The sequence below is a fragment of the Trichechus manatus genome, unplaced genomic scaffold, assembly GCF_000243295.1.
Source record: "Trichechus manatus latirostris isolate Lorelei unplaced genomic scaffold, TriManLat1.0 scaffold00136, whole genome shotgun sequence".
In the NCBI taxonomy this organism is placed as follows: domain Eukaryota; kingdom Metazoa; phylum Chordata; class Mammalia; order Sirenia; family Trichechidae; genus Trichechus; species Trichechus manatus.
Genome location: NW_004444072.1, coordinates 2,607,483 through 2,626,267, shown reverse-complemented (window position 1 = coordinate 2,626,267; position 18,785 = coordinate 2,607,483). Strand labels below are relative to the sequence as shown.

The 18,785-nt window shown below is 41.9% G+C and overlaps 1 protein-coding gene across 15 annotated transcripts in view; it reads left to right on the top strand.

Annotated features, from left to right (window-relative positions):
* TBC1D5 (TBC1 domain family member 5) overlaps positions 1 to 18,785 on the top strand; it is a 657,932-nt gene that overhangs the window by 575,420 nt on the left and 63,727 nt on the right. The window contains exon 20 of one of the 15 annotated variants that reach the window (XM_023739555.1): positions 2,445 to 2,702. The exons of the other annotated variants lie outside the window; for them this stretch is intronic. Coding sequence (XP_023595323.1) covers positions 2,445 to 2,477 — 33 coding nt within the window. The 3' untranslated portion in view covers positions 2,478 to 2,702. Of the gene's footprint in view, positions 1 to 2,444; positions 2,703 to 18,785 lie in introns of those variants that run through there. 15 annotated transcript variants of the gene reach the window in all.

Below are 18,785 nucleotides of genomic sequence, written 5' to 3'. Positions count from 1 at the left end.
TTGCACCACCAGGGCTCCTTCCAAGAACAGTAAGGGTAGTTAAAGGCAGGCCCTCAAAGAATAAGAAGACAGGAGAAAAGACAATAGTAGTAAATTATGTTACTTACAAAGCTGAACCCTAAGTTAGCAGTAGGTAAAGCCAAGAAGCAACTTGGTTTACATTACAAAAGCCTCTAAAAGCCCAGGAACTGGAAATGGGAATAACGATCAAAAGTCTCTTCAGGAGGCAGATAGATTTGCTACCCAACTCTGGCAGAAGACTGGAGGTTTACTTGTCTACAAAGTGTAAAACAGAATGCTCCAGACTGAGAAAGATCAGGCGCAGACAAGTATGGGATTACTGGAAAAGGGGTGAAGAATAAATTTTAATACTGAATTTGAGACCCCCAGACCTACCTCCACTTGCTTCCCATAGCACCAGTGTGTATATACCCTGCAGGCAAGAGATTGGGAGAGTTTTCTGTAAGTAAAAGACACAAATTTTTAACAAAACACAAAGATACTGACCTTGGGGGTTCTCTGAGGAAATAGCTGGTTCACCTTACGGTGGGCCCAGCCATCATCAAGCCCTATCCAAGTACCAAACTTCTTTCTCTTACTTTTTAGTTTCACACAATATGAGCAAGACAGTTAAGAATCACCAGATACTTGAGGGAAACATCTGATACAAAAACAAATAGGAAAAAACAACTCGTAGGAAGCAAAGCTATGCAGGAGAAGACAGCTTCAGGAAAAATATCACTAATAGTTTCCTGGATATGAGTAACTTTTTTGTGTGTGTGTACTTCAGATGACGGTTTACAGAACAAATTAGTTTCTTATAAATAATTTATACACATATTGTTTTGTGACATTGGTTGCCAACCCCATGACATGTCAACACTCTCTGCTTCTCAACCTTGGCTTCCCCGTTACACAACTTTCCTTCCCCTCCTGCTTTCTTGTCCTTGCTCCTGAGCTGGTGTGCCCATTTAGTCTCATTTTGCTTTATGGGCATGTCTGTTCTTTGGCTGAAGGGTAAACCTCAGGAGTGACTTCAGTACTGAGTTAACAGGGTGTCTGCAGGCCATACTGTCGGGGTTTATTCAGCCTCTGTCAAACCAGTAAGTCTGCTATTTTTTTATGAGTTAGAATTTTGTTCTACATTTCTCTCCAGCTCTGTCCAGGACCCTCTTATTGTGATCCCTGTCAGAGCAGTCAGTGGTGGTAGCTGGGCACCATCTAGTTGTGCTGGACTCAATCTGGTGGAGGCTGTGGTAGTTGTGGTCCATTAATCCTTTTGCATCCATGATAAAAGAACAGGAATGTATGTGTATAATTCAGAGAACAAAAAACAAGAACTCTTAAAATATGATCTCTGAAATGTAAAACTCAATAGAAGAGTTGGAAGGTGAATGTCTTAGTTATCTAATGCTACTATAACAGAAATCTTCCCCTGGTCTAGGAGCTTCTTAGCACAGGGACCCAGAGTCCAAAGGACGCACTCCACTCTGGCGCTTCTTTCTTGGTGGTATAAGGTCCCTCTCTTCTCTGCTGGATTCTCTCTTTTATATCTCAAAAAGGATTGACTCAAGATACAACCTAATCCTGTAGATTGAATCCTACCTCATTAACATAACTGCCTCTAATCCTGCCTCATTAACATCATAGAGGTTAGGATTTATAACACATAGGAAAATCATATTAGTTTACAAAATGGAGGACAACCGCACAATACTGGGGATCATGGCCTCACCAAGTTGACACACATTTTTGGGGGACACAGTTCAATCCATAACAGTGAATTTGGCAGAACTCTCCCAGAAAATAGAATATAAGACAGAAATGGAAGGTGAGAAAGAGAAATGAAAAGTAGAGGACTGGTCCAGGAGGTTCAAAATCTAAAAATTAGGAGCTGCAGAGAGAACAGATAGACAAAATGAATGGAAGGAAATCACCAAAAATACAGTTCAAGAAATTTTTCCACTAATGAAAGACCTGAATCTTCAAATTGAAAAAGCCTACATAATGCCCTAAACAAGTAAAAGCAAACCCACACTCACATCTAGAAAGTGTAAAACAGAATATTTCCAGACTGAGAAAGCTCAGGCACTGTAAAGTATGGAGCTACTCAACTTTTTGGGACTACAACTTTTTTACATCACTAAAAAGGTTCAGAACTCTGGAGACAAAGCAGTATCCTACAAACTTGCAGAGTTGGCGGGGGGCTGGGGTGGGAATGATTTTCAACAAAGTATCAGGGATTAGAACAACTACAGACTTGTCAATAGCAACACTGGGAGTAAGAGGTCAATGGAACAATACTTTCAAAGTTCTGAGAGAAAATACTTCCCAATCTAAATTCAACATCCAACCAAGCTACTAATTAAGAGTGAGAGTAAAATAAAGCCACTTTCAGACATTATAAAGATTCAAAAAATTTATTCCCATGCTCCCTTTTTCAGAATCTGCTAAAGGATGTGCTTCATAAAAAATGAGGGAGTTAACTAAGGAGAAAGAAGACATGAGAACCAGGAAATAGAGGATCCAGAGCAAGACAAAGGTTCCCCAGGATAATAGTGAAGGAAAATCGCAAGACTATAGCATAGCTATTTCACAGGCCCAGAGAACAGCAACCAGCCCAGATTGGAGCAAACTGGAAGGTTACAGAAAGATTTTTCCAAAAAAATAAAGTTGGAAGAATGTCTGCTATGTTTGAACAAATTGGAAGATATATACAACTGGAATGAGTTTGGGTTTGAATTAGTGATAAGTTTATTTAAAAAAAAAAAAAAAAAAAAAAAACTAAGCCAGTAAAAAACAGGACAATCAATGACTCCAAAGGATAGCAAAGTATATGAAGGCAACAAAAGAGTATAATAAAATTCATGACTAAGCATTGGCTATAATTTACATAGATACCATAATGTCACCTTATTGACTAGTAATTAATCAAAATTGTGATATAATTTTATTGAGAATATGGGGTGTAGGAACTGTGTGTTTTCATTGGGAGGGGAAGGGGCAGGTGGTGGTGGTCAAAAGATCCAAATCTTAGATCTCCCCTAGTGGGAAATGAATGGCTAATACTCTCTGGAAAAATCAAGAAGTAGCAATGTAAACTGGAGATATACAGGTGCAAAGCAAACAAAAAATGGTTAAAAAATTGAAAGTGGTTGCTTTTGGGGAGTAGGAGTGGAAGACAGTGCTGTGGGAACTGTTTTTCATAACAAGCCTTGTAGAACCATTTGATCTTCAATACATTGCATATATAATTTAGACTAAAAATTACAAAAAAATAAAATGTACTGCATAATAAATTAGAAAAGAAGATGTCTGCCTATAGAAAGAACATGTCTATGAAGTTAAGAATCAGAATAAGGGAATAACAAACAAGAAAGGCATATGGAGAATGTTTCATTTGCATTATGTCACATTTTTGGTGGCATATGGATTAGTCTACAACACCAATTAATTACTGTTCTTACAGTGGTACTATAATTTAAAACTGAGAAGTTGAGCGAAAATAGAAGTAGAGTAAGTCTAACTCCCTACATAGACCTGCAGTGAACCAAGACACAGAATGCCAAATTATTATTCTAAATTTATTACATCCCCTAACTTGTAGGAAGGAAAGAAGCAGAATTTTTGAAGAGAAAGCTCATAGTTTGCCAAATGATAGTTTTATCTTCATGTGTTGCAGTCAATGTTCTTTGCCAAGTAGTTCTCCTCCATTCTGGGCACTCAGTGGGATGGTGCCTCCTGGTCTCCTGTGATCTCTCAGAGCCACGTGGCTAGTTCTGTCCAGTGAGTTGTCAGTGGAAGTGATACATATAATGCCACTGCAAGACCTTCCACAGCCCTCTTTTTCCCTCTGGCACAATGGGCAGAGCCCACCTGCCGACCCATGATAACATTAAGTATGAGCAAAAAATAAATCTGTTTTGATTTAGGTATCTGAGATTGTTGGTTATCACAGTGTAACAACACACAGGCTCACAGCTGGTAAAAATTCTCCACTGGGAGCCACATACCATCACCACCAGAGTGGACCTCTTACTGGGCACCTAGTACTGCACCTGCACAGGACCCCAACTAGTAGTGATACTTCCTCCACATATGCTACGTGTATCTCATCTGATCATTTTGGCAATAGTGAAAGCTGTTTTAATTATTTAAAGCCATTTTAATTATTAAAGTAGATACCCGTGCTGTCAAATGGATGCCAACTCATAGTGATCGTATAGGAAAAGTAGAACTGCCCCATAGGATTTCCGGGGCTGTAAATCTTTACTGAAACAGCCAGCCACAGCTTTCTCCCTCAGAGCAGCTGGTGAACTACCAACCATTTGCTTAGCAGCCAAGCACTTAACCACTGTACCACCAGGGTTCTTATTAAAGTAAGTAGCAAATTTACAGATAGTAAATAACAGTTTAATGATGGAAAGTAGATGATATTGTTCTTAGGCACCGTTTAATTTGTTCTGACTCATAATGACCCTTTGTGCAACAGAACAAAGCATGTCTGGTCCTGCGCCATCCTCATGGTCATTGCTACGTTTGAGCCTGTTGTTGCAGCCATTGTGTCAATCCATCTCATTGAGGGTCTTCCTCTTTTTTATTGACCTTCTACTTTACTAGCATGATGTTATTATCCAGGGACTGGTCCCTCCTGATAACATGTCCAAAGTATGTGAGACAAGTCTCACCATCCTTGCTTTTAAGAAGCATTCTGGCTGTACTTCTTCCAACACACATTTGTTCATTCTTCTGGCCAACACCATATTCACAATATTCTTTGCCAACACCACAATTCAAATGCATCAATTCTTCTTCAGTGTTCCTTACTCATTGTCCAGCTTTTGCACTATATGATTGAAAATACCATGGCTTGGGTCAGGCGTACCTTAGTCCTCAAGGTGACATCTTTGCTTTTTAACACTTTAAGGACGTCTTTTGTAGCAGACTTGCCAAATGCAGTACATCGTTTGATTTCTTGACTGCTACTTCCATGGACGTTGATTGTGGGTCCAAGTAGAATGAAATTCTTGACACCTTCAAAAAGTTTATAGCAAACAATAACGATTTCATGGTGAGAAATCAATGTTCACTCTTAAATCACTCTGCAGGTACGTCTTAGGTGTCAGCAGTGCACTGCAGTTTAGATGTCAGGTTCTCTCTTTCATGCTCTCTCTCTCTCCCTCCCTCCCTCCCTCCCTTCCTCTCCATTACCGGTAGTGCTGTTGTTTTGATGATTGGTATTTATTTATGTGTACATTTCCCCCTGCCTTGTTTCCCAAAAGAGCCTTAAGCCAAAGCCAAAGTTGTTGCCATCAAGTCAGTTCGGAATCAATAGCGACCCTATAGCAACCCTATAGGACCGAGTAGAACTGCCCCATAGGGTTTCCCAGGCAGTAATCTTTATGGAGACAGACTGCCACATCTTTCTCCCGTGGAGGTGAGTTCTAACTGCCAGCCTTTCGGTTAGAAGCTAAGTTCTTTAAGCACTGCACCACCAGGGCCCCTTAAAAGAGCCTTAGGGCGTACCTAATTCAAACCTAGATTTTAATTAAGCTCTGATTTTTTTGTCTTGAGAAAATTGGAAGAGTTTTTATACTTTGCATTCTCACATTTTATTTTGCATGGTAGTATAAATTATGTCTAGTACTTAGTTTTCTAGAAATCTATTTTAGTTGGTCATTTGTCTTACTGTTAAACAATTTTTTTACTTGCTTTAGCACTGTTAGTCATGTTCTACAGTTGTTGCCAGATAATTTTCCAAGAATATCTTTGCTAAGATTAAAGGACAGAGAAAATACTGACTATAAGAAAATTTCTAAAATTGATTTATCTATGTGACTAGGGTCTAATATTTAAGCTTATCAGCCAATTAGAAGTATATTTTTAAAGTCCTGATGAATTGCAAGACAGTGCTATGCCTTGTGATAATGATATGCTGATTTCCAGATACCTAAAATTATCTATAGTTCAGAATTCTCTCTAATCCACAGGAAAATAAAAATTGTCTGAGCTGGAAATCCCTGCATAAAATAGGGTGTGTAATGAGGAACCATCTGAGGGCTCATAGCACTACTAGGGGTGTTAATCCTGTGTCTTTGTGACCCCTTTATTCACTAATCATGTGCTTTGGTAGCTTGAACAACATCAGAAATTGAAGTTGTCAAGGATTTCATTCTGTTTGGATCAACCAACAATCAATGCCTATGGAAGAAGCAGTTAAGAAATCAAGTGATGTATTGCATTGGGAAAAATCTGCTGCAAAAGACCTCTTTAAAGTTATAAAAAGCAAAGATGTCACCTTGAGGACTAAGGTGCACCTGACCCCAGCTGTAGTATTTTCAGTCGCCTCATATGCATGCTAAAGCTGGACGATGAAAAAGGAAGACCAAAGAAGAATTGACACATTTGCATATACTGTGGACTTCCAGAGGAAGTAACAAATTAGTTCTGGAGAAGTAGAGCCAGAATTCTCCTTAGAAGTGAGGATGGCGAGACTTCATCTTGCTTACTTTGGACATGCCATCAGGAAAGAACAATCACTAGAAAATCATGCTTGGTAAAGTAGAGGGTCAGTGAAAACAAGGGAGACTCTCCATGAGATTGATTGACACAATAGGCGCAACAGTGGGCTTCAACAAACCAACAATTTGTGAGGATGGCTCAGGACTGGGCAATGTTTTCTTCTATTATACATAAGGTCACCAGGAGTTGGAGCCAACTCATTGGCAACTGACATCAATAAGCTTGAACACATGCCATGGTCATACTAATAGAATTTATTTTGGTAATATTCACTGATCTACTCTTTATCATGACGAAATAACAAAAAGTAAGCATTAGATAAATGAAAACCTACTTGAAATCAAACTCTTATTTAGGAAGTATAGACAACCTAAACATTGCCTAATCTACTCCAAAGTCATGTTCCAGAAATTGAAACATAAGGCACCGTATCTGTAAAAGAAATGCGAAAGTCCCAATGAGTATGCATCCAGTGAAATTGGAGAAGGGGAAAGCACATCAAAAGTTAAATAATAATTGAACTAAATAAAAAATATGACTCATCAACATGAGAGGCATCATATGGTTAAATGTTATATGAGCAGTAAAGACCATCAGCAATATGGGCTTAGAGGACAGACCACCGTGGACTGTTTTGGTCTAGACAAGCTTCATGTGAGAAGTCAGCTTTGAACCAAAAGCATACTTTTTTTCCGTTAAATGCAACCATTTTTTTTCCTGATGAAAATTCAGCAACTTCCTAGGACGAGTATTGGTGGTGGATATCTTCCGTAAGAGCTCTCTTCTCCTCCACATCCCGTGGCAGAAAGTAAAATAGTTGGGATTGTATCAAGTTGCTTTTGGTAAAAGATTATCTTAAGGAGAAAAGATTACCTTAAAATTACTTAAAGAATGAAGAAACGTGTTGTTTATTATTTCAAATAACAAGAATCTTGAGATAGGCAGGTCTAGCGTTGGATAATTCCATTCAGCGACATCATCGTCTTTCCACTCTGCTGTCCTCAGTGTTGGCTTTGTCCTCCACTCTCTCCCCTGATTTTCTCAAGAAGGCTGCCACAGAACCAGGTGTAGCTCTGCACCCCCCACACACACACACATACCATTAGAGAGGTCTTTCTGAGAGTTCCCCAACAGGCTTCCCTCCCATCTTACTGGCGGGAATTAAATCCCATGCCTACTCCTAAACCAGTCTCTGGTAAGGGGAAAAGCCCATGATTTTGTGATCAGGTGGTGGGGGAACGTGAGTAGGCAGCCAACATTGTCTGCTGTATAGATTCTCTTCTCCCCCATGTCCCCAACAATGAGTGAGGTCATGTTTCCACCCTTGCCTGAGGTGTGAGAAATGCACAACAGGCCTAAACAATTTTTCTTCTTTTATTCCCCAGTCAAAATTTGTTTCCTCAGAATTTTCTAATCTCAGTTAGCTGAATAAAGCAGTTTGATAGACAAATTAAATTAACCCTAAAGTATAAATTTATAAAATTGTTTATCTTTCCCTTCCCTGAAGCATTTACCTTTCAAAAAAGCCAGTTTTCTTATAATCAGTGATGTTTCAGTGAGGGATTTTCAGGCATCTTGAGTTAGATTGGTGGTTAGAGGAGAGTGGCCTTCTCAGTAGGCCAGAATTTTCCTAATTATCTTATTTTTTTTTTAAGTCAATGATGTATACCTATTAGGAATACATATTATGTGGAAAGTATTGATTTTAATGGACTTCTTTATGAGCATCTGGATGGAATTGAAAACTGGCATCTAGAATGCATCTAATTATAGGACTTTTCAATTCACAAGTGTATATTTTTAATCTCTCATTGCTTAATCAATAATGTTGGTGATAAGTGAATTAAAATACATTCCCATTTAAGAGACATTCCCATGTAGTATAGTCTATTTAAATGAAAAGATATAAAATGAATTTCAACATCAGCAATTTTTCTAGGTTCTTTTTAATCTCTTGATAGGGATTGTGACTTAAGGCCAAGTTGAACTCAGATATTTGAAACATGACGTTTAATATCATTCAGTGTTGTGTTAAGTTGGGTTATGTAGAGGAGCAAAACCAGTGAAGTGTATATATAAGTATATATAGAGAGATTTATTTCAAAGAAATGGCTCACACAGTTGTGGAGACTGGCAAGTCCCAAGTCTGCAGGTCAGGCATCAGGCTGGAGGCTTCTCCTGACTCACATGGTTGCAGGGGCTGACAAACCCAAAATCTGCAGGCCAGGCAACAGGTTGCTGTCTCACATCCAAAGAACTGGAGGTCAGATGATGACGAGTCAAATGCAGGATCGAGAGAGAGAGCTATGCCAGAACATCCACATCTGATAGATACAGGCCACACCCCCGAGGAAACTACTCTTACATCACATCACAAAATGGAGGATAACTACAAAATACTGAGAATCATGGCTGTGATGGTTAAGATTGTGTGTCAACTTGGCTGGGCCATGATTCTCAGTGTTTTAATGTGATCACTCCCATGATTGAATGTACTGTGAGTAGCCAATCAGATGAAAGGGAGTCTCCTTGGGGTTGTGGCCTGCATCTAAATATAAGCAGACGTTCTGGCTTTTTTCTCTTTCTCGATCCTGCGGCTGCCTCCTGTCATCTCATCTCTGGTTCTTGGTATTTGAGCTGTCAGCTTATATGCCGAACTTGGGATTCATCGATCTTCATAGCCTGTGAGTGGAGCCCTGCTCTCTGACCTGCCAGTCTTGGGTTCACCAGCCCCTGCAGCTACGTGAATCAGGAGAAACCTTGTCATCTTGCCTGCCAATCTCAGAATTTGTCAACCTTCACAGCCTGTAAGCAGGAGCCCTGCTTTCCGACCTGCCAATCTTGGGCTCGCCAGCTTCTGTGGCTGCGTGACTTGGGATAGGCCTCTACCCTGACCCATGGACTTGGGACATTCTAGCCTCTACAATCATGTGAGCTGTTTCCTTGATAGAAATCTCTCTCTGTATATATATTTATACGCGTTACTGGTTTTGCTTCTCTAGAGAATGCAGCCTAAGACAGTGGCCTACTTAAGTTGACACATAACATTACAGTCCACCCCTTGTCAACTTGGCTCCTGTACATATCTCCTTAAACCATATATGATATCTAAATAAATACAGTTATAAAGTCATACTTGTGCCTAACATGATACAACTAATATGTGTACAACTGAAAACACACTAGCTCCATTTACATCTTATGTTTTATAAGTAATGGGAAGAAGAAAATATTGTTATATATATGCACACGTACATGTATAATACAACAAGGAAGAAATAGTCGTAACAATTATAGTCCTTATTTCTGCAACTGGTCACGTGGTCATAACTGGTATTTAGAACTACCTTTTTCCACTACCCATTCCATATTCCCTTTGCCCTCGCAAGCATCTCAGCTAGTTGTGGTTTTTTGTCTCTGGTGGGGTGACCCAAACCTTCATTCCTGAAGGGTCTGGACCATTCGTAGTTATGCTGGAATTGAGTTGCTGTTATTTTCCGTTGACTTTAATCACAAGGCGTGGCTGTTCTAAGAGATGCACTATGGGATCTCCTGTATTCCAGAAATACTCTTCTTTACCTCCATTATGCAATATTGATCTGATTTCCCCTTGGTAATCAGGATCTATCACACCAGCCAGTCCCTTCTTTGGCTTTTGATCCAGAGGCATGAGAAGCCCAAAGTGGCCAGGTGGCATTCTTAATTTCCAGTTCAATGGAATCATGTTGTGTCTGCAGGTGGGAACATTCTTCCCTTTGGAACTGAGACCTCTAGACTCACAGAACATAGGGTTGGAGGGACAGGAAGCAAAAATTTTTTAAGTGGGTCACTATGGGTAATAGTGGTGCCACTCCCATTTCTACCCCTTGATTCCTGGACCTGTGAATCCTGGCTATGGAAGAAATAGCACCATATACTGGGCTGGTTTAGGGCATATACAGCCTCCTGGAGAACATTTCCCCAACCCTACAAAGTATTGCCACCAAGCTGGCACTGTAATTATGTTTTTAGAAGGCCATTCCATTGGTCTATCAAGCCAGCTGCTTCAGGATGATGGTGAACATGGTAAGACCAATGAATTCCATGAGCATGGGCCCATTGCCACACTTCATTTGCTGTGAAGTGGATTGCTTGATCCAAGGTGATGCTGTGTGGGATGCCATGATGATGGATAAGGCATTTTGTGAGTTCATGGGTGGTAGTTTTGGCAGAAACATTACGTGCAGTGGAGGCAAATCCGTATCCAGAGTAAGTGTCTTCCCTAGTAAGAATGAAGCGCTGCCCTTTCCATGATGGAAGCAGTCCGGTATAATCAACCTGCCACCAGGCTGCTGGCTGATCGCCCCTAGGAATGGTGCCATATCGGGGACTTAGTGTTGATCTCTGCTGCTGGCAAACTGGGCACTCAGCAGTGGCTGTAGCCAAGTCGGCCTTGGTGAGTGGAAGTCCATGTTGCTGAGCCCATGCATAACCTCCATCCCTGCCACCATGGCCACTTTGTTCATGAGCTTATTTGGGTAATGACAGCAGTGGCTGAGGAAAGAGGATGACCGGTTTCCACAAAATGCATCATCCCATCCACTTGATTGTTAAAATCCTCCTCTGCCAAGGTCACCCTTTGGTGAGCATTCACATAAGACATGAATGTCTTCACTTCTTTGGCCCATTCAGAGAGGTCTGTTCATACACTTCTTCCCCATACCTCCTTGTCGCCAATTTTCCAATCATGCTCCTTCCAAGTCCTGACCATCCAGCCAAACCATTGGCCACAGCCCATGAATCAGAATTGCACATCTGAATATTTCTCCTTCCAAGCAAAGTGAACAACCAGGGGCACTGCTTAAAGTTCTGCCCATTGGGATGATTTCCCTTCACCACTGTCCTTCAGGGAGAACCTATAAAGGGGTTGCAGTGCTGCTGCTGTCTAGTTTCAAGTGGTGCCTGCATATTGTGCAGAACCATCTGTAAGCTAGGCACAAGTTTTCTCTTCCTCATTCAACTGATCATAAGGAACTCCCCATGAAGCCATAGGTGCAGACTGGGAGAGGAAAGGTAATGTGACAGGAGTGGAGACTATGGGCACTTGGGCTACTTCCTCATGTAACTTGTGCCTTCAGGTGCTGCTCGACCCCAGTCTCATATATACCACTTCCATTTAATGATGGAGTGCTGCTATGTACATCTCAAGAACTGGAGGTCAGATGATGACGCGTCAGATGCAGGATCGAGAGAGAGAGAGAAAGCTTTGCCAGAACATCCACATATATAAGATGCAGGCTATGTCCCCAAGGAAACTACCCTTACATCAGATCACAGAACGCAGGATACTTACATAGTACTGAGAATCTTGGCCTAGCCAAGTTGACACAACATTAACCGTCACAACCTTGGAGATAAAGAGTTCATAATCTGTCTTCTAGACAGGGCTTTGAACTGATTCTGCCCAATTCACTCATGGCCGAGGAAATGGGACAGAACAGACCCAGATTTTTAAAATTTGGGTGAACCAGAACAATAACCAGAATGGAAAAATTTATGGGTCTGAGCCCTGCTAGAAACCTGATCTTCCTCACAGAAAACAAGGGCAGCATACACATTACATAGCAACTAAATCTCTTGCCTGCTGGATTTTGAGCAGAGTTGGTATCTTGGTTATCTAGAGCTTCTGTAACAGAAATACCACACATGAATGGCCTTAACAAACAAATTTATTCTCTCGCAGCTTAGGAGGCTAGAAGTCTGAATTCAGTGTGTCAGCACCAGGGGAAGGCTGTCTCTGTCGGCTCTAGAGGAAGGTCCTTGTCATCTATCTTCCCCTGGCCTAGGAGCTTCTCTGTGTAGGGTCCCTGAGTCCAAAGGACACAGTTTGCTCCTGGCACTGCTTTCTTGGTGGTATGAGGCCCCCATGTCTCTCTGCTTGCTTCTGTCTTTTATATCTCAAAAGAGATTGACTTAAAACACAATCTAATCTTCTAGTCCTAGTCCTAGTCCTGCCGCGTTAACATAACTGCCACTAATCCCACCTCATTAACATCATAGAGGTAGGGTTTACAACACATAGGAAAATCACATCAGGTACCAAGATAGTGGCACACAATCCTGGGAATCACGGCCTAGCCAAGTTGACACGTATTTTGGGGGGACACAATTCAATCTATGACAGTCAGAAACAGCAGTGTCCTGTCAAAGATGGCAGCTGACCACCCTGTTTTGAGTGTGTGTCACTCTCCGCAGTCCTGCCACTAATCCAATCTCATGCATCAGGCTCTTGAAAGGGCTTACCACACCTCTTCTGAGTCTCCCATTCAAGGGCTTCATTGTGTAATTTTTCTTGTTCTGGTTATTGTTTGGGATCCTACAAATTAACAATTCAGGTCTCTTCCGGTTTTGCTTCGTCAGCTGCGACCAAACCATCTCAAACTGGTTCAAAGCCCCGCTGCCAGCACATCAGCTCAAAGTCAGAGAAGGTGGGCCATATGTCTTTGTAGTTTTCCTTCCTCCCTGCTCCATTTCATGGCCTCATGCAATTCCAGTAACTCATTGCAAAGACAGGTGCACATCAAAGGGCGCATCATAAAAAGCTCACTGTTTGCAGAAGCTCATAGCATGATATTTTAATTTAGCTTTTGTAAAAAGGTTTTACAACCAACTTTTTAACATCTTTATGCGTCAATAACTTTATTTTAAATATTAAAAAAAAAAATCTGAGGAGCCTATGAGAGCAGAATCATAGGAAATGGAGTGTTCAATTTGACCGCACTGCCCTTCTTAGTAGACTGAAGATGATGCCCTTTGGGGGCACATAAGACACTCATCCCCCCGTGCTGGGCCTTCTTCCTCCATTTGTCTTCATCTCCATCAGTTCCATAAAATGCAAAGATGCCAGATTGTACCCATGTAGAATACTACCCAGGAGGCACACACAGTGGTTTGGGGATGGCTCATGGGAGGAAATTAGAAATATTTAGAATCCCTGGCCAGAAATTCCTGTGGATTTAAATGATGCTAAATTAAATGTGTATAACATTTGCTTCCTTCCAATGACCATTCTTGAAACTTAACATTTATCTAGTCTTTCGGTGCTACTTTGCCTTGGGGACAGTTAGTTGTGTCCTAAAGCATGCATGTGCATGACAGGGAAGGAAATGAGGGCTTTTCGTTGTCCTCTGCAGGTGGAGGTCAGCCGAGGCCAGCTTCTGGAGGCTGTAAAGTTGTCCTCTTTGCCCTTCAGTGGCATCACCATCCTCTCCTACGCAGCGTTTTCCTGCTTTTAAATCTTTTGACCCTAGTACCTCATCGTTTATTCTTTGAAATGCCTATGTTAACTCTCCCAGGGAATTATATATTTAATAACTGGGCTTTAATTCCAGAAAGAACAACTTAATCTCCTGTAGAGGAAGGAATTCCAGGCCTACTGAGCAAAGGGGGAACTATGTATCAGGCAGGGAGCCTTCACCTTGCCCCTGAAACCTCAAAGCTAAGGAACAGCTGTTTGGTTATTCCTTGTAGTTAGAGCTGCTGTGCCCAGAGGGTCAGTCAGGGGCATGGGCCCTTTATCATGGCTACCTCTCTTTGAACTCTGCCATTTCCCCTCCCAGCTTTCTGCCCCAAGATGCCCATGTGTCAGGCATTTACACTTCTGGAGGTATTGCACTGAAACCTCACACCTGAAGCATGAGAAAAAGGGGCAGAGGCACAGAGTTCCAGGGTATTAGGGAATTCAACTTGTGCATTGCTTACAGTGTGCTACTGGAGGGGCAGGTGGGGGCTAAAATCCGGTCTGTGCCCTGTTCACTCAACAGCACACCCTGGTGTGGAGCTGTGTTTGCCTGAGGAATGGGCAGTTTTTCTCTGCACAAAGGTAACATCCACTTCCCAATCCCTGCACCCAAAGGAGGTAACTTACTAATTAAATTAACTAGGTGTTTCAGGTTAGTGAAGGCTCCAGGAGGTAACTGCAACTGTTGGGAAGATTCTGTCTGGGACCTTTCTGTTTTGTGGCAGTGATGATAAATAAAACCTGGATGGTACCAGGAAAATATGTTAACACTGACCTGAAGAACCAATAAGATGAGAAAACAACAAAAACAAAAGCCATTTGGCCATAAGAATAAGACTAAGTATAGTTATTTTACACAGACAGTTCACCCTTCATGCTTTATTAATCCTCTCAGTAAGCATATCTATCATTACAAATTATCTGATTGACTTTGGTGTGAGTTGTATTTGATTAGACAAGTGAACTTGGTTCATGTATGATTCACTTCGGTGATTGTTCACTTGTGAAGGGATCCCTGGTGGTGCAGTGGTTAAGAGGTATGGCTGCTAACCAAAAGAGGTTGGCAGTTCAAATCTACCAGCCACTCCTTGGAAACCCTATGGGGTAGTTCTACTCTATCCTATAGGGTTGCTGTGAGTCAGAATAGACTCAACACCAACAGGTTTTATTTTGTTTTGTTTTTTGAAGTGCAGCTGGTCACAAGCAACTTTTAAAAATATCTGAAAAAACAATGACCAAGACCTTTCTCAACCCTGATAGTACAGTGTGGCTGAAGGATTTTAAAAGCTTTGAATATCTGGATCACCAGAAGACAATATCAAATTCCCAAACTTCCTTTATATTTAAATGATGACATCACCCTTCCTTCTTTCCTTATACTTTGGATTCTTATTTCCCTGCTTGGCAAAAAGTCAGAAAACCAAGCTCTGGTAAATATCATGATAATCACCTTTTCAAATATTTTGTTAAATCTGAACCTCCGTTTCCTTTACTACCAAATATAAATGAAGTGTGGTCACTGCTAACCTCTGTTCAGGGAGTTACATAAGTGATAGGAGGACCTGGGCCAGCTATAGCCCTCTCCAACTTGGTATCAGAGTGTTGGCACATGTTCCAGACTACTTGATTTGAAAACATAATCTCCAGAACCAACCTTGACTATTTAATAAGCCCAGCATAAACCTAGGTTTTCGTTCCTCTTTTAAACAGTCACAGGTGATTTATTGTCTGAAACCAAAGGGATATCTATTGTTTTCCCATCTGTTGTTTGATGGGGTACCAGTTGAGATGTTTCAACAAACGGCTGCAATGCTGAAAGTGCTCACTTGTCTATTCCAAGAAATTTGGAAGACAGCTTTCTGGCCAAGCAACTGGAAGAGATCTGTATTTGTGCCCATTCCAAAGAAAGGTGATCCAACAGAAGGTGGAAATTATCGAACAATTTCATTAATATCACACACAAGTAAAATTTTGCTGAAGATCATTTAAAAATGGTTGCAGCAGTACATTGACACGGAACTGCCAGAAATTCAAGCCAGATTCAGAAGAGGACATGGAACGAGAGATATCACTGCTGATGTCAGATGAATCTTGGCTGAAAGCAGAGAATACCAAAAAGATGTTTATGTGGGTTTTATTGACTATGCAAAGGCATTCAGCTGGGTGGGTCGTAACAAATTATGGATAACATTGTGAAGAGTGGGAATTCCAGATCACTTAATTGTGCTCATGCAGAACCTCTACACAGACCAAGAGGCAGTCATTCAAACAGAACAAGGGGATATAGATACAAAGTATGCATCAGGGTAGTATCCTTTCACCATACTTATTCAATCTGTGTGCTGAGCAACTAATCCAAGAAGCTGGACTGTTTTAGTAATCTAGTGCTGCTATAGCAGAAATACCACAAGTGGATGGCTTTAACAAACAGAAATTTATTCTCTCACAGTCTAGGAAGCTAGAAGTCCAAATTCAGGGTGCCAGCTCTAGGGGTAAGCTTTCTGTTTCTGTCAGCTCTGGAAGAAGGTCCTTGTCACCAATTTTCCCCTGGCCTAGGAGCTTCTCAGCACGGGGACCCCAGGTCCAAAGGATGAACTCCCTTCCTGGTTCTTCATTCTTGGTGGTAGGTGGTCCCTCTCCTCTCAGTTCCCTTCTCTCTTTTATATCTCAAAAGAGATTGACTTAAGATACAACCTAACCCTGTAGATTGAGTTCTTCCTCATTAACATAACTGCCTCTAATCTTGCCTCGTTAACATCATAGAGGTTAGGATTTGCAACACATAAGATAATCATATCAGATCACAAAATGGAAGACAGCCACTCAATACGGGAATCATTGCCTAGCCAAGTTGATGTACATTTTGGGGGGACACAATTCAGTCCATAACATTCTACCCTTTGGCCCCCAAAAATTCATGTCCTTGCCACATGTAAAACACATTCACCTCATCATATCATCCCCAAACTCTTAAATCAACTCCAAGTCCAAATTCCAAAAACTTCCTCTTCATCTGTAAAATCTAGAATACAAGTTGTCTGCTTCCAAAGTATAATGGTGGAACAGGGACAAGATAGACATTTCCATTACAAATGGGAGAAATTGGAGGGAAAGAATGGATAACAGGCACCAAGCAAGTCAACAGAACATACTGTAGTTCTCAAGCCTTGAAAATAATCCTCCAGACACTGGGTGTTAGCCACACTCTCTGGATTCTGGGTGGAGGCCCCTTGGCCCTGGGCTTTAGCTTCCCCTTCCAGGCCCACTGGAATGGCAACTCTGCTTCGTCGCATTTGGGCAGCCCCGTTCTCCTAGTCCATCTGAGTGACAACACCACCCCTTTGGCCCTGGCAGGCCTTGTTCTTCTGCCTCTTGGGCATGGCAGCCTTATCCCCTCAACTTTGGGCAGTGGATCCAGCCCCATCCCGGCACTCTTGAAGGACAGCCCCATGCTCTGTAACCCAGTTGGTGAAGATCTGACTCTTTGAAAACTAGGAAGCTGCGGCCCTACCCTTTGAAACCCCAGAGGCCATGGTTACACCCTTTGGGACCTCAGAGGTCATGGCCCTACCCTGTGATACTGAGGCATTTCTGCTTCCTGTGTTCGTAATCTCTTCAGCTCCTGCTTCCTGGTTCCTTGGCTTTTGACCCCTCAGGCCCTGCTCTGGCAAATGTTCCAAAGCTCTTTGGCTCTACTGATAAGTGCCTGGAGCTACCTCACTGCGCCAGTAAACCTCGGCCTACTGACCAGAAGGCACTCAGCTCTCTGCTCTGTGCACTTATTGAAGCACTTATTGCTTCACCAATAAGTGCCCAGAGGCACCACACTCTGCCAGGAAGCCTCCTGTATACAGGCACTCAACTCTCGCTCCTTGGGTTGGCTCCCTCACTGTCTCACACTGGTCTCCTTGTTCTGCTGCTGCCATTTCTCTGCTGGTGATTCTTGCCTTCTGCACTGTCACCAGTGTTACAGCTCTTGTCGCTTCCTTCTGAGTCCTCATCAGAGTTGTCTTTGACGTCCATAATTCCACCAATAGTCTCTTCAAGGCAATCTGTGCTTTTACTGTTGTTGTTGTGTGGTGTTGAGTCGATTCCGACTCATAGCAACCCTGTTACCACCTTTTACTATTAGGCATTTTAAAACTCTTCCAGCCTCTATCCATTCGTAGTTTCAAATCTGCTTTCACATTGTAGTTATCTGTTAGAGCAGCACACCACTCTTCTGGTACCAACTTCTGTCTTAGTTGTCTAGTGCTGCTATAACAGAAATACCACAAGTGAATGGCTTTAACAAAGAGAAATTTATTCTCTCACTGTCTAGGAGGCTAGAGGCCCGAATTCAGGGTGCCAACTCCAGGAGAAGGCTTTCTGTCTCTGTCAGCTCTGGGGGAAGGTCCTTGTCATCAATTTTCCCCTGGCCTAGGAGCCTCTCAGCACAGGGACCCCGGGTCCAAAGGATATGCTCTCCTCCTGGTTCTTCATTCTTGGTGGTAGGAGGTCCCTCTCTGCTCTCTTTTCTCTTTTATATCTTGAAAGAGACTGACTCAAGATACAACCTAACCCTGTAGATTGAGTCCTGCCTCATTAACATAACTGCTTCTAATCCTGCCTCATTAATATCGAGGTTAGGATTTACAACTCATAGGATAATCATATCAGATCACAAAATGGTGCACAGCCACTCAACGTGGGGAATCATGGCCTAGCCAAGTTGACATACATTTTTATAGGGCACGGGCACGATGCAATCCATAACATGGACTGTATGAAGAAGAAAGCTGCATCAGGATTGGAGGAAGACTTGTTAACAACCTGCGATATGCTGATGATACAGCCTTGCTTGCTGAAAGCGAAGAGGACTTGAAACACTTACTGATGAAGATTAAAGACTACAGCCTTCAGTATGGATTATACAGCAACATAAAGAAAACAGAAATCCTCACAACTGGACCAATAAGCAACATCGTGGAAAAAAAAAAAAAAA